The 14,488-nt window shown below is 38.7% G+C and overlaps 1 protein-coding gene across 4 annotated transcripts; it reads left to right on the top strand.

Annotated features, from left to right (window-relative positions):
* Positions 1 to 350: 350 nt before the first annotated feature.
* On the top strand, positions 351 to 14,065 carry LOC147134866 (mucolipin-1-like). Of its 4 annotated transcripts, none has more exons than XM_086056318.1 (14): positions 1,817 to 2,072; positions 3,846 to 4,078; positions 4,729 to 4,890; positions 5,094 to 5,250; positions 6,610 to 6,691; positions 6,788 to 6,884; positions 7,114 to 7,213; positions 7,318 to 7,424; positions 8,966 to 9,115; positions 9,195 to 9,296; positions 9,409 to 9,531; positions 11,854 to 12,060; positions 12,165 to 12,295; positions 12,673 to 14,065. In XM_086056318.1, coding segments are annotated over exons 1-14 (1,689 nt in total). In that variant the 5' UTR covers positions 1,817 to 2,035; the 3' UTR covers positions 12,674 to 14,065. The 4 variants fall into 4 exon arrangements, with proteins under 4 accessions (XP_085912445.1, XP_085912444.1, XP_085912443.1 ...); XM_086056320.1 differs by having other exon boundaries at positions 1,824 to 1,989; XM_086056319.1 differs by lacking the exons at positions 1,817 to 2,072; positions 12,673 to 14,065 and adding an exon at positions 351 to 747 and having other exon boundaries at positions 12,165 to 12,299.
* Positions 14,066 to 14,488: the final 423 nt, after the last annotated feature.

Genomic DNA, 14,488 nt, shown 5'->3' on the forward strand with positions numbered 1-14,488 from the left:
CACTCGTGTTGGTTATTTTATGTTTTTTTATGTAACCTTTATGTATAATTTAAAATGATCACATTGAACTACAAAATCTAAATGAGGTATGCACATAATGCACCTGAAACCAAGTTTGGCAGGCTTAGGAGTGGCAAGGTGAGGACCGCCGGTGGCCTGACTTCTCGCTATACTTAGTTGTTAGCCAATAGATACACGTCCGTGGCTGCAGTGTGCAGTTCGAGGCGTGGCTCAACGTGGGGTGGACCTACACGTTTGACCCCGCCCACATGGCTTCTGAGCGCCTTTTTTCTTTTTGTTTTTGTTCAACTATTTCCTCAGCGTTTTCATTGAATCGCTGTGACGTCACGCAACGCTGACTTACTCGGCAGGCGTGTTGTTTGAACACGGAAATTGCTCCGTTGTTGACAGAAGCGCAAAACGTTTGCGAAAACGAGGATACGAGATGAACTGCGGTTATACCGACCATAAGTTGAGCTACTCTCGCGACGCAATTATATATAAATTGACGTCAATAGAGTTTGCATAGATAGGGCCGAATCTGCACAGCTGCACCGGAGTTAAACTTGGAGCGGCTTGGAGAATGTGCTTACTACATCACATACTGCACACGCCAGTTAAAAATTGGACAACCAATGTATGACAAATAATCACTGTGGTCTGTGGTCACCGGAACTTGTACAACACAGCCAGCCAGCTTCCACTACGAACCAAAAAGGAGCAGACGTATGTTACTTGGCGTAGTTGGTAAGTAAGTTGACTTGTTTACAGCGGTTTTAGCAAAAGCCCCTGTCACCTCAATGACTTTCGATGTTCATGCATTTGTTTTTCATTAATGTCAGAGAAAGATGTTGTCAACAGATAAACACTGTGAGGCGTTTCGTATAATGATGGATGGGTGTTATAAGTAATGTTTATCAGCGGTTTTTTATGGGGGGATGAAGGGGTTAAGTAATTTTTTCCAATGCGTTTTCTCTATGGTGTGGATCGATGGGGTGTAGAGTACATAATTTATACAAGTTTTGTTGCTCCATGTTTTGATTGAATCGGTGATCGACTATCGTTTTTTCAAACCTTGTGATCGTTGATCCACCCAAAAAACCCGATCGTGTCTAGAAAGTCTAGCAATTACACTTTATTGTAGTATGGCCAACCAACGGGGAGCCCAGTAGCCCCACAACACACGTCAGACGGAGACAATTGGGTCTTCCGTGCACTTCCTCACGCATGCGCACAACACACCCACTCGTCACGCACAAGCTGTCACAATACCCGCAACATCATGTTTACTTTTTTTTTTTTTAAGCTGATTTCCAATCACGTAACAGCAGCCATTCGAATGTGCAATGTGTAAGATTATATTCAGATATGTATGTGCAAATTACAACGTTTGTAAGATGCAGTACAACCAAGGGTTTACAGGTATGTCATCGCTCCACCGCTCCCCTATTTGAGAGGGCTGCAGTAAACTGGATGCAAGAAAGCACACTTTATTTGCCCCTTATTTGGAGAACTGACAGCAAAAGAAGGAGAACGGGCTCTGTAAGGAGAACACTTGAGTGCCAGATTTAATTGTGTTATAATCAATGTAAAAGTGTTTAAAGCATGTCATATGGGTAAAACTATTGCATTAACGGTGTCTGTATTACATTTGGATTGTGGTAGCTACTACTCCATAAGACACACTGTATGTGCTCATTGTATGGAGATCTCGATAACAAACTTGATGGAAAAAAAAATACTGGATGTTGAGAATATTTTCCTTTGTGTGCGCATGAGTCAATGTTTACATTGCGTCATTGCTGGTGCTATTGACAGCAGTCACATGACCAAGTCACGTGGCATCCAGGAAGCTGAGCTATGTTTTTCCTAATGTACCTCTGGTTCCTACACTGCGACGCAGAGCCGCAGAATGTATTTATTTCCTATCCATGAGGCCCGAAAAATCGAAATGATGGAAATGATCACCGTTCCGGCGAAGTTACTGAGGTAATATCCAGCCTTTTGTTTCTCGTGTGACCGCCCAAATATCCTCATGGCATCGCCGAGGTGCGCTCAGGAGCTTTCCACAGGTTTGTTCCAAACAACGTCCTCTTCTGCTTTCATTCAATCAGGGATATCTGTGCTTTCTAAAATGAGAATATATTCGACAACATGTTTGTTGCTATTTATTGAGCAAGTAATTATTTGCACGGGTGAATCCATTCATTTCTTGCAATTTATTCGGTAATGTGAGGTGCAATAGCATCAAGAATCGAGATGTTTATATCTCCCAAAATATATATTCAAGCCCATTGAGAGTATGAAATAATATATGTTTTTTTTGACCATGTAAAGAGACATAGATGATTTGACCGCAAACAAATGTGTGGAAATGGCTTCTACCCTAAGGCTTATATTGGATTTTAGTGTAGTGTAGGAGGAAACTCACTAGAAAGCAGGAACAAACCAGAACATTGACAGAAAATGAACTAAAAAAATTCAAGGGGCGTGACTGACAGGACAGGCCAAACTAATATTATTATATACCATAATATAATATATACTATTATTATTGCTATTATTATTAATATGATATACCATAATTACAGCACGATACTCGCACATGATCCAGCACATTAACCCCAATTGAGTAATAGTATTGTAAGGAACTATACACAAAGCATAACAGGAATATTCCCTCATAAATTGAGTTTGAAATGCTGTCTATTAAGAACTGTGTATAACATTGCTCAGTATACTGTAGTCAAAGATTACAATATAGCATGTCAGTTTAATATAAATGACATCAGAACAATGTGAATGAATCCTTGGAATTGCTGTCAATTGGCAGATTGCACTTCATGGTTAAAAAACAAAAACTGTAAAAATGGTCTCAGATGTGCATATTGTATGTGAAGTTAGTCACACTGTGTATTGTTGTGCTTGCCTCTGAGTGAGATAATGTTGTCCTCCCAAACAAGATCCCAAGTGAAATGGAATGCAAACAATTATTAGTCTTATTGACTTCATCGGATAACATTATCTGAAGTTTTAAAAGTCCTTTTTGAGCTGATGATGTCACCAGGCCAATCGCTTTGTGAGTTAATGTGTTTCTCAACCTTTCTTGAGCCAAGGCACTCATTTTACATTATGGTAAGTGCTCCATATACTGTAGCTTTTTATCTTACAACCTTGCCGTACCCAAAGCACATCCACACACAGATGCATGCACGAATGGTTGGATGCTACCATGGCCTCTAAATTAAATTAAGAAATTAAAATTAGGGTCTTGTCCAAGGACACTTCAACAGCAGACAATCAGGGTCGGGGATATTAACAGCTGGACGAAACTCTCTTTCAACTGAGCCAACTGAAAAATCCCATGGCATGTGTCACAAAAATTATGAATTCAAAAATAATGATCTCATCTATAATTTACTCACAAATTTACTTCATCATTATGAAATCTGGTCCTGATTTATTGAACATAAAGCTGATATAGTCACAGCAAGCCATGAACTTATTCTATTTCACCTTCAGCTATCTAATTTAAGAACATTTAATTGTCTGTTACTATATACGTCACAGGCATAGGTAGTTTACCGGTAATAGTTACATTTGACATTAATAATTTTAGATTGAGACTTATTTTTCTTTTTTCTTTTTGTCTTAATGCTAAGAGGTAAGTATCCCGAAAAGGACAAATAAAAAAAGTAATGATGTGGCAGTGATAAAGATCCACTCACCAAGCATCCAATCAGATTGTTCTAATTCATACATATTCCCGCCCGATGGGACAATTGTGCTAGATTGTTACTTTGGTGGCAAAAGTAATTATGTCGTTTCTTTCTCTTCTGTTGCAGAGAAGGACAGGCTCCTCTCTTCCATGGGTCTCAGCTATGGGTCTCAGGACCATCTAGGGGATGGACCAATGAGCTCCGATTTCCACCAGCAACAGGAGGAAGAGGAGGAAGAGGCTCTAAGGAGGAAACTAAAATATTTCTTCATGAGCCCTTGTGACAAGTATCATGCCAAGGGACGCAAACCATTCAAGTTGGGCCTACAGCTACTGAAAATCATCATTGTTACTGTGCAGGTAAAATAAGCCTTTACACTTAAAACAAATATGTATTTTTTTACTGTTGCTCAAATTCCTCCCATCCATCCCTGGAAATGATCAGCGGTTGATTTCTCCCATATTGCACAGAGTAGAAGTATTATAATAATTAGCAACGCGGTGGCCCAGTTGTTGCTGTCATTTCTGCCTCACGGTTCTGAGATTCGGGGTTCCAATCACGGCTCTGGCCTAAATGGACTTTGTTCCAACCACATTCAAAGAACAAGGATGTTAGGTTAATTGCAAGGTCTCAAAATAGCCCACAGAGTGGCACCCTCCTTCCTTGCTCGAGTGGAGTTCGTCATCCATTTTTGCAGAGCATCATTTGCACTCTGCTAACAAGGTGTTGTTTACCTTAAAGATTCTCCACACATCTGACATGGCTACTACTACATCCGTCTGAATGTTACATTGCAGCCTGGTAAAGTTGTATTAGTGTTGTTGATTGTTGTTATTGCATTCACGTTAGAGGTCAAATTCAGTATTAAATTAGCTACAGTTGCCAGCATATAATATTCCAAACAAACCGAACACATAGATTAGGACATATTGTATCTGTCCATATTCAGGAGTGTACGGTTTAAGTTTCATCCTTTGTTTATTATTTTTCCGTTCTCCCTGCCCCTCAGTTGGTGCTGTTTGGACTGAGCAACCAGATGGTTGTGACATTTAAAGAGGAAAACACGGCGGCATTCAAACATCTCTTTCTGAAGGGTTACCAGGACAACACTCCTCAGGCTGTTCACATGCAGAAAGAACTGCGCAACCACATCAACTTCGCTGTTGAGCAGGTAACATATAAAGTTAGAGTCTGCACTGCTTTGGTCCCTCCAATTACCCCAAAGACATTAATGCCCTCAGAACCTAATATTGCTCTGCACAAGCTCTCACAGTGAAGTTTTGATTGTATCCTTCTTTCCTTATTAACATAGAGCATTTCCAATTAAATGTTTAGGTAGTCCTCACATGCCACTTCTCATTTCCCTGTACCTAGTATCTAGCTCTGCCTCAGATCTCACTGGGAAAATATGCCTATGTACAAGGTGTCGGCTTCAATGGGAGTGCACTCTCACTCTGCCAGAGGTACTACAAGAGGGGCACCATCGTCCCCGTCAATGACACTTTTGACATCGATCCTCATGTTGTCACTGGTAGGATGACCGTCATCTTTCTTATTTGATACTTTAACACATGTGGTGTGAGATGCTCATAGTTTTCTTTTTTTTTTGTGCACCCAGCACAGACTTAATCGTTCAATTCAAAAAATAAAATAAAGTTTGATGATACGGGGAACAAATAAATTTGGTGGCAGTGGCAACCGCTTGAGCCCAAGTTGTTATGCACCATGAGCAAAAATCTGCTGCCCAGTGTCAAAAAACAGGTCATGGGTACTCTAACGGGATAATGATCCAAAACACAGCTAAAAACACCCGATAGTAGGTTAGAGCAAAACATTGGACTATTTTGAATTAGGGGTCTATGAGCCTTGATCTAAATCCCATTGAACAGCTGTGAAAGGAACTCAAACTTGCAATATGGAGAACGCAACCCTTCAAACAGCTGGAGCAGTTTGCTCACGAGGAGTGGGCCAAAATGCCAATCGACAGTCACACAAGTCTCATTGAGAGTTACACATCATGTTCAATTGCAAACTTAGGGTGACATCATTTTTATCCTGGCCCAATTAATATTTGTACACTTTGAACCACAAAACTAATGTCTGATTTTCATTCAGTCATTTTTAGTAAATTTCTAGTTGTCATTTTCAAGTTGTTCAACTTTCAAATCTTGACCATTATGGATATTTCTTTCTTCAATAGAAGCGCCCCCAAAAATTTAGCAAATGTCTGTAAAAGTTACTTATGTAAGGCTGTGAAAAGATGGATTACTTTATTTAAAGCAAATAGAGCACATTCCTTTGACAAGGTGGAAAGATTGTGGTCTGCATACCAGCAAAGAACACTGTAAATCATATCAGTTGATTCATATTGTACCTCTATAGAAGCAATTTCATAATGAAAAAGTATTTCAAGGCTCTTTGCCAAGTCTAAAGGAAGCTTACGAATATCAGATTATTCACTCCATGCCCTTGTGTTTGTGCCCACTTTCCATCTCCAAACTAATCGAATACAATGGGCATACCCTAAATTCACGTGTGCACTGTACTTTGCATCATCAAACGAGGTCTCCCTATTTTTTAAAGGCTTTAAAATACATTTTAAATAGCTACCGTTCACACCACTCATAGCGTAGCATTTTAATGGCTTCCGAGTTACAAGCCTCTGTCAACATTTGAGTCAATATTTTTGCACTATTAAATCCTTCTGCTCAACTGGCAGACAAAGTGATTAGTATTGCATGACAAATCCTGTGAATTGCACTCTTATGCTTTGAAGGAAGTGGAGAGTGTGTTGTGTGCTTCGTGTGATATGTAAAAAGAGACTCATCTGTGTGTTTTTCGTAGTTCCGCATGTGATGTTATTTGGCTCATATCCGCTTCCTTTATCCAGATTGCATCGGACTCGATCCACCGACCTTCGGTTCTGCCCCTGAAAGCAGTGACTACAAAAACTTCACTCTCAATTTTTACAAGTTAGATTCGAACTTATATATCTGATTTGATCAATTAAAGATTAACAGTGTTTGTAATTGACTTTGATATCTCTATAACATATCATTTATCTCCAGGCTGATCAATGTAACGGTTGACTTCCAGCTGAAGGCTATCAACATTCAGACCATCATAAACAATGAGATACCAAACTGTTACACCTTTGCTATCACGGTGAGCTTTTCATCTTCTTTCGAACCAAATGTGTGTTTCTCACAGAATCATTGTTTAAAAAAAAAAAAAAAAAAAGATAACTTTTGCATTATTTCAACCTAATTAATTCATTTTGTAAAGTTTTGGTATACTTACACATCGTCATAAAGAAATCCCTGGTAGTATACACTGTACTCGTCAAGTCAAGTTGTTTTTGTATTTATTTGAGAGTTGTTGAATGTGCTACTAGATCCTCATGGATAACAGAGCTCACAGTGGCAAAATTAAGATCAGCTTACAGAACCAGGCCACCATAAAGGAATGTAAGGACCCTAACGTTTCTGGACATGGTGAGTACCTGTCAGTAGATTGCGGCAAAGGAAGCATAACTTTATTCATCTTCATCCTTCTCAAATGTCCTTTGACCCAAATTATTTCTCTCAAAACCCGTCAGCGGAGAACTACGCCCGGGAGTTCTTTGACGTGGTGGTTGCCCTCGTTTGTCTGCTGTCTCTGCTGCTGTGTGGACGCTCCATCCTCAGAGGTGTCCTTCTGCAACACGTAAGAAACCCAAACACAAATATTTGCGTCTCTCAGTACTTTGTCTCATTATATTTTGGGGACCTGTTAACTCATTCACTGCCACTGACGAATTTACTTGTCTTTTCACAGTCCAGCCATTCAATCTCAGGAATTTATTTATATATTTTTTCAAATTGTTTAAACATTAGTGTAAAAGAGGGTCTGAAAATGTCTGCCAGTGAATGAGTTAATACAAGTTGGCTTGTTTTTACTTGCTTACATAGAAAAAGTTATTTCTCTATAATGTTTGCCCACCCATCAAGTGTGTAATTAAACAACCAAGTAATGTGTTTAAAAATGAGCTGTTATGAAATTAGCCAGATTGTGGCGTAAGCAGTATTAGCACACAGGGCCGCCCAGCCATCATGCATCCCGATAGTGAGCTATTTTTAGAACAGGTCTGTAGGCGGCTCATTTAGTCTTTGGGGGCTACACTGTTTTGGACCCCTTGTGTAGGGAAACATGCTTTTGTGTGACATGCTGCCTCACGTGTTTTGACACATGTTGATCAAAGTAATATTGTCTTACATTGGCCCAATCGAGAATAATAATGTGCTCTACTGTTTTTCTTTTTTTTGTAATCCAGTGCAGTGATAACAATAATTGGTTTGGTTATTAGCAAGAATAATAAAATAACTTTTGCATCCAAGCCCTGAAGTGCCGTCTTGGTGGTGGCCAATGGATGGCAATGTTACACACCTATATAGACGTGAGATATTTACCATTATCTATGAAATGTACTAAACAATCTCAACATTACTTCTCTATAAGATGCCCGCAGAGGCTTTAAGGAAAGTCATTAAAATAGATTCATTCGTCTGGATTTCTTTATTTGCAATATTCTTAAACAGAAGAAATGCATTAATGATACTCACAAGCATTGGAGACCATGTAAGACAACACCAGTGGTGTTTGTTTCCTTTGTGAAGAAACACCTTCTTGCAACATTCAAACAGGTCAAGCACACTGTTGAGGAAGTAGGCATCAGAGTCTTCTGTTAAGAGTCAAGACACCTTCACGAATGTACAGTGAATGAAGACAATGATGCATTGCAGACTTCTCATTTTCTTAATTTACTGTGCATTTTGTATTAAATGTGTCAAAGCTTGTGTAATTGATTATTGCTTTTCACATATTTTACCCGATGAAGAATTTGTGAGACAAACAGATGTGGTTTCATGGTGCTTTGTGTTTGTTCAGTGATGTTCTAGAACTAACAAACCTCAGATATATTCGTAGAATAACTGCACTGTATCTACACAGACATTGTTGCACACTCATTTCCACACCACTTATTTCTGAATTTTTATTTGTAAAAAAAAAAAAAATGTTGAACCATGTATTTTTTTCCCTCTTCATTTCACAATTATGAGCCACTTTGTATTGGCCTATCACCTGTAAACATGTGAAGTTGTAACATGACCAAATGTTGAATAGTTCAGATGTATGAATACTATTGCAAGCCACTGTGTGCATTCTACATACTGTAATTTAAAATATATATATATATATATTTTTAGGAATACGCGCAGTTCTTCCAGACCAGACTTGGCCGCGGTGTAAGCTGGGGAGACAGAATGGAGTTCATCAATGGCTGGTATATTCTGCTCATTGTTAGCGACATGTTTACCATCATCGGCAGCTTCATCAAGATTGGAATCGAATCCAAGGTAATTATTGATAATGTGACCTGCTTTTAGCTGTCTTGATTAATACTCATTCATGAATATTGTCTCTATTTGGATGAAGAATTTATCATCATATGATTCGTGCGCAATCCTGCTGGGAACGTCCACACTGTTGGTGTGGGTGGGAGTCATTCGTTATCTCAGCTTCTTTCAGAAATACAACGTAAGACACGTTCACACAAGAAACATGCAGAGCTTCACTCCATTCACTTTAATTGCATCTCTCTGAAGGAATTGGAATTTTATTGTTTCCTCCCTTTCTATTTTTCACCCAGATCTTGATTGTGACGCTCAGAGCTGCCTTCCCGAATGTCATCCGCTTCTGTTGCTGTGCGGCTGCCATATATTTGGGCTATTGCTTCTGTGGATGGATTGTCCTGGGGCCGTATCATACCAAGGTAGATGAGACATTCGGGCTCGAAGCACACGTCAGAATATTCGGACTTTCGAAAGATGCACCTTAATTAATCAAAAGGTATTAGTCAAGGCCAAATTTGCTGATATTGTATCTCATGCTGTGTGGCCTACAATTATATTCAAACAACCTCACAAATAAATAATAATGAAATAATAATACAACACAGATAAGATACATCATTAAAAACCAAATTAATTGGATTATTCACTGACATTTGTAGCAGAAAAAGGTTGCTATGTTAATTCACTTATATTAAGTTGGGTCATTTGCAAGACACTGTGTACAAATACTTCAGAACCTCATATATGCTTAAAAAACATAATGACTGCGCCGCCCACTTTTGAGTCTGGATATAGCAGTTGAGAATCACTGTTTAGGTCATCTATTTATCCGCTGGAACATCTCCATGTGGAGTTTGCATGCGCTCCCCATGCTTTCATGGGTTTTCTCCGTGTACTCTGGTTTCCCCCCGCATTCCGAAAACATGCATGTTAGGATAAGCGAAGACTCGAAACTGTCCACAGCCATGAATGTGAATGGTTGTTTGTCTATATGTGCTGCAATTATCTGGCAACCATTCCAAGGTTGACCCAGCCTCTCGCTCAAAGTCTGCCGGGATAGGCTCCAGTTACCTGTGACCCTAATGAGCACAAGCGTTATAGAAAATTGATGGATGGCTACATATTATGTTACCAACCTTTCAGCTTGCAGGTGTTAGCGCAAAACCTGCACATAGCGTGTTTGTCATGCTGTTTTGTTTTTGTTCATTCTAATTTCATTTTGTTGTTATTTTTTTAATATATATATTATATCTTATATATATAATATATATTATATATATTTTTTATATATATATATATATTATATATTTTATATATATATATTTTTTTTTTATATATATATATATATATATATATTATATATATATTTTATTTATATATATATATATATATATATATATATATATATATATATATATATATATATATATATATACATACATACATACATACATACATACAACAAACTAGTTCAGTTCACACTTCAAAATTTTGAACTAAATTCAGCATTCCAAAAATTAACTACTTTTTACTTTTTAGTACTTCTTTTTTTTTTTTTTTTTTTTTTTTAACAATATGTTGCTGCGTACCATTGTCCTCAACATACTGGATTTCCCCATTGTTACCACTGATTCAGTCCACACTAGTAGCCAGTTGCAACTTTCACCCTACAATCTCAAAAACTTGAGAAAAAACGTGTTGCTTGATTGCTCTTTTTTTCAAATGAGTACTTAAAACAGAAACACGACTGTAGTCCTAAATGTTCACGCACATATACAATCGAAGATAGGAACCAGGCTGTGGTAGGAAATTAACTGTCAAACACCTCTCGTCTTCAGCTTACCGCAAAACGACAGACCACCTACGACTTGTTGCAACACCCAACCTCTCGCTGCCCCACAAAATCCAAAGGGAAAAGCGCTTGAATGCCTACAAAGAAATAACAAGCAGAAACGTACCTTAAAGGGGGGAAATTAACCCAAACACATTTCATTCATTTCAAGAATATGTTCCCAGCAGGCCCACTAGTTGAAACACAGCAGTCTGATAAATATTGCGTTTGTGGAATATGAGTTAAGAAGCAAAATCCAATCCTTTTTAGCCATCTCAGCCATCTCTGGGGGCGGCCATTTTGTCAATTCTGTCGACTGAAAAGGTAACGACCAGTCACGACTCAGCTTCAGAAAACAAGTCAGCCGGGATTAGTCGTTACCTGAGCCCTGAGCGGTTGTGATGTCATTTTTAGTCGACAGAAGTGACAAAATGGCCGCCCCCAGAGATGGCTGAAAACGAGTGGATTAACTCTTATTCTACAAACGCAATATTTATCAGACTGCCTTGTTTCAATTAGTAGGCTTGCACAGAACATATTCTTGAAAAAAATCTGTTTGGCTTTACTTCCGCTTTAAGATTTGTCGATAACCAATCTTCCAGTGCCTCTTCTACCAATCCATGAATGAGCCTTTACTATACTTTATTACCTAGTTCCATTGAAGTTTGTGTTTGGCAGTGCAAAAGTGAGAAAGGTCAATTTTGGCGTACTGTATTTATCAAGCCACATGATGTCTTTTTTGATGACATTAAGTGACCCTAAGATGGTTGTTTCAATCTGTCTGACCAATTTCATTTCCTATTCTCTGTTGTACTCACACAGTCTGCAATAATCGCCACCGCAAAAGCGCTTTGACTGATGAGAGTGCATGCGTTTCTTCCTTTTTATGAACGTCCCTCCACATGAGCAGTTTCGCTCCCTGCCCATGGTATCAGAGTGCCTCTTTTCTCTGATCAACGGAGATGACATGTTTGTGACGTTCTCTGAGATGGAACAGACTGGCACGTTGGTGTGGATCTTCAGCCAGGTCTACCTTTACACCTTCATCTCCCTTTTCATCTACATGGTGTTGTCACTCTTCATCGCGCTCATCACCGGAGCCTACGACACCATTATGGTACAGTCGAGTCAATTCCCAAGACGTTCATTTGAGGTGAACCAAATAAAAGAGAAATGTGACATTGGTAGCTTAAAGAGGATTTGTTTTCTTGTCTTGGGCAGGCCCAAACACAGGAGCAGGTACGCAGCACAGATCTCCACGCATTCATCGCTGAGTGCACAGACACACCTAGCTCTGGCAAGTTCCGCGGTCCTGAGGGGTCGTCATGCTCCTTTCTCTGCTGCTGTGATTGGTGAGGAGGGGGAGGGGTGGATTTAGTTTTTAACTCATTCACTGCCAGACATTTTCAGACCCTCTTTTACCCTAATGTTTGAAAAAAAAAGAAATTGGAAAAAAAATGTAAATAAATTCCTGGGATTGAATGGCTGGACTGTGAAAAGACAAATAAATATGTCAATGGCAGTGAATGAGTTAATATGAATGTGTATGTGTATGTTTAGACATCAGATTTGAAGTGGACATACGTACGTTGTCACTTTGTTGGTAATCCCTTCCCTTTCAATTTAGATTTTAGATGGAGGTTACATTTAGGAGCAATTGTTCATTCACTTAAATGCACCATATTTCCACCACATTTCCACCTGACTTCAGCTGCGCTCCTTTTTGCAGAGTCCCAGCAGGGAGGAGGATGATGCCTGTGCAGAGAACTGACTGACCTTGAACCACTCTGTCCTCTGTCTCCATGTGTTTAAATGTTGCACTCCTAATCATGCTGTTACAGTAGCACTTTCAAACACAGACTCAAGCCAAATTACCGGTACCTGCTTTGGCTTTTGTTCTGCATGAATAATTCATTGTTTTCCTATGAAATTGGTTATGCCAGTAAACACAGCCATTTCTTAGACTGTAAAATGTCACTGTTTACGTGAACTAATTCTATACTATCGTTGTACAATAGGAGTCAAGATTTGTTGTGCCTCTTAATGATATTAGTGTCTTCAATATATCACACACATACACACACACTATACATAGTGTACTGTATGTATGCATGCATTGCCTTCTGCAACATTTACAGTCAAGTCTGTTCCTTTCTCTCTTCCACTCTTCCCCCTCTTTGTTCTTGTCCTCCCTTGGCTGAAAATCTTTGATGGCTGCACACACAAGGACGATCCCTGCAGCCAACCAGTTATTCATCAATATGTATGAACTGTAAAAAGACTGCTCACCAATGCACTGAGCGATGAAGCATTTCTTACTATTTGTTTTTAAAGTGCTGCATGCAGGTGGTGAATTTCCTGCAGGAAAATAGAAGTGTGATTTAGTTCGTTTTGAAATTACAATTATTTCAAAGGACGTTTTGGCATAGCCTAACACTTTACGCCGGGTTTATGTTATATTTTAAGTGTCAGAGTCCAGCAATGTCTGTAGGCTGACATTGAAGCCGTTTGAGAAAGGGTAATTGCTCATTTATTTTATCTGATGCAAGGGCATACGTATGTACAAACCAGTAGTTCTTAAACCGTTTTAAAGGGAACAGTTGTTGAGAAGATGACTTAATGAAATGCTAATGTCATTCCAGTTTGCTATGTGAAGGGCATTGTTCAATGAATAAAATCGGTCTCCACATAAAAGGTAAAAGGGAATTTAATTATTTTACTCTCGATTCCTTTTCGAATCACACCACTTAGGAGTTGTGAATATTTATGTGCACTCATTTGTACTTTAGGATGACTGATTTACAGTTTAACTTGCTTAAATGCCTCACATTAGAACTAAAGGGCGCAATAGGTTATATAGGATTGTTTACAGTTAGTAATGCATGTCTTCTGACACCTCTGGGAAGTTTATTTAATGATACTTGAATATACTGGTAAAATGTGTTGTCAGGTGTGTCTTAGCTCCTACTGTACTTTGTCCGATGTCAAGAAGGCCTTTGTAAAGCTACAGTATTTACTTGTGACATTATAATTACAGGTATTGAATATTCATTTTAAAAGATGTTGGCTCACACACATTGGGAAACTAAACTAACAACACTGAAAATGTGTTGGAAAAAATGTTTGTATGTGTGTTATTTCCTACTGCCTACTGTGACCATTTGTTGAAAAAAAAAAAAGGTCTTAGAGCACTTGTGTGTTGGAAAACGGTTGCAATTATGTTGTATCGGATGTCATGAAAATGTATTCTTAACACTGCATATGTCTTCATATGTCTCATTGGGAAAATATTTAAATAGTCTTTAATATAGCACTGGGAACAATGATGCCATTGTGCAAAACGGTTCACTTTACTTTAACCTGCTATTGACATGTTAATCAACTCTTGGGGGAGATTATTTCTCGATCTCTTGGTACAGCTGAGGTCTAAAAGAAATATAGATTATTATATTAAATATCAAATAAAATTTCTCCCTGTAGTGGCTCAAGGTTGCTTAGTCACCTGTACAGGTATCTATTGTGTTTATCTTGGCAATTGTTTGTGC

The sequence above is a fragment of the Filicampus tigris genome, chromosome 16 (assembly GCF_054856515.1).
Source record: "Filicampus tigris isolate MCC_2025a chromosome 16, RoL_Ftig_1.0, whole genome shotgun sequence".
In the NCBI taxonomy this organism is placed as follows: Eukaryota; Metazoa; Chordata; class Actinopteri; order Syngnathiformes; family Syngnathidae; genus Filicampus; species Filicampus tigris.

Coding starts and splice junctions, on each gene's coding strand:
- LOC147134866 (XM_086056317.1), top strand. CDS start 2,036: ATGGCATCGCCGAGGTGCGCTCAGGAGCTTTCCACAG. Junction 4,079..4,728: donor TCATCATTGTTACTGTGCAG/GTAAAATAAGCC, acceptor CCTGCCCCTCAG/TTGGTGCTGTTTGGACTGAG. Junction 9,297..9,408: donor GCTTCTTTCAGAAATACAAC/GTAAGACACGTT, acceptor TTTTTCACCCAG/ATCTTGATTGTGACGCTCAG.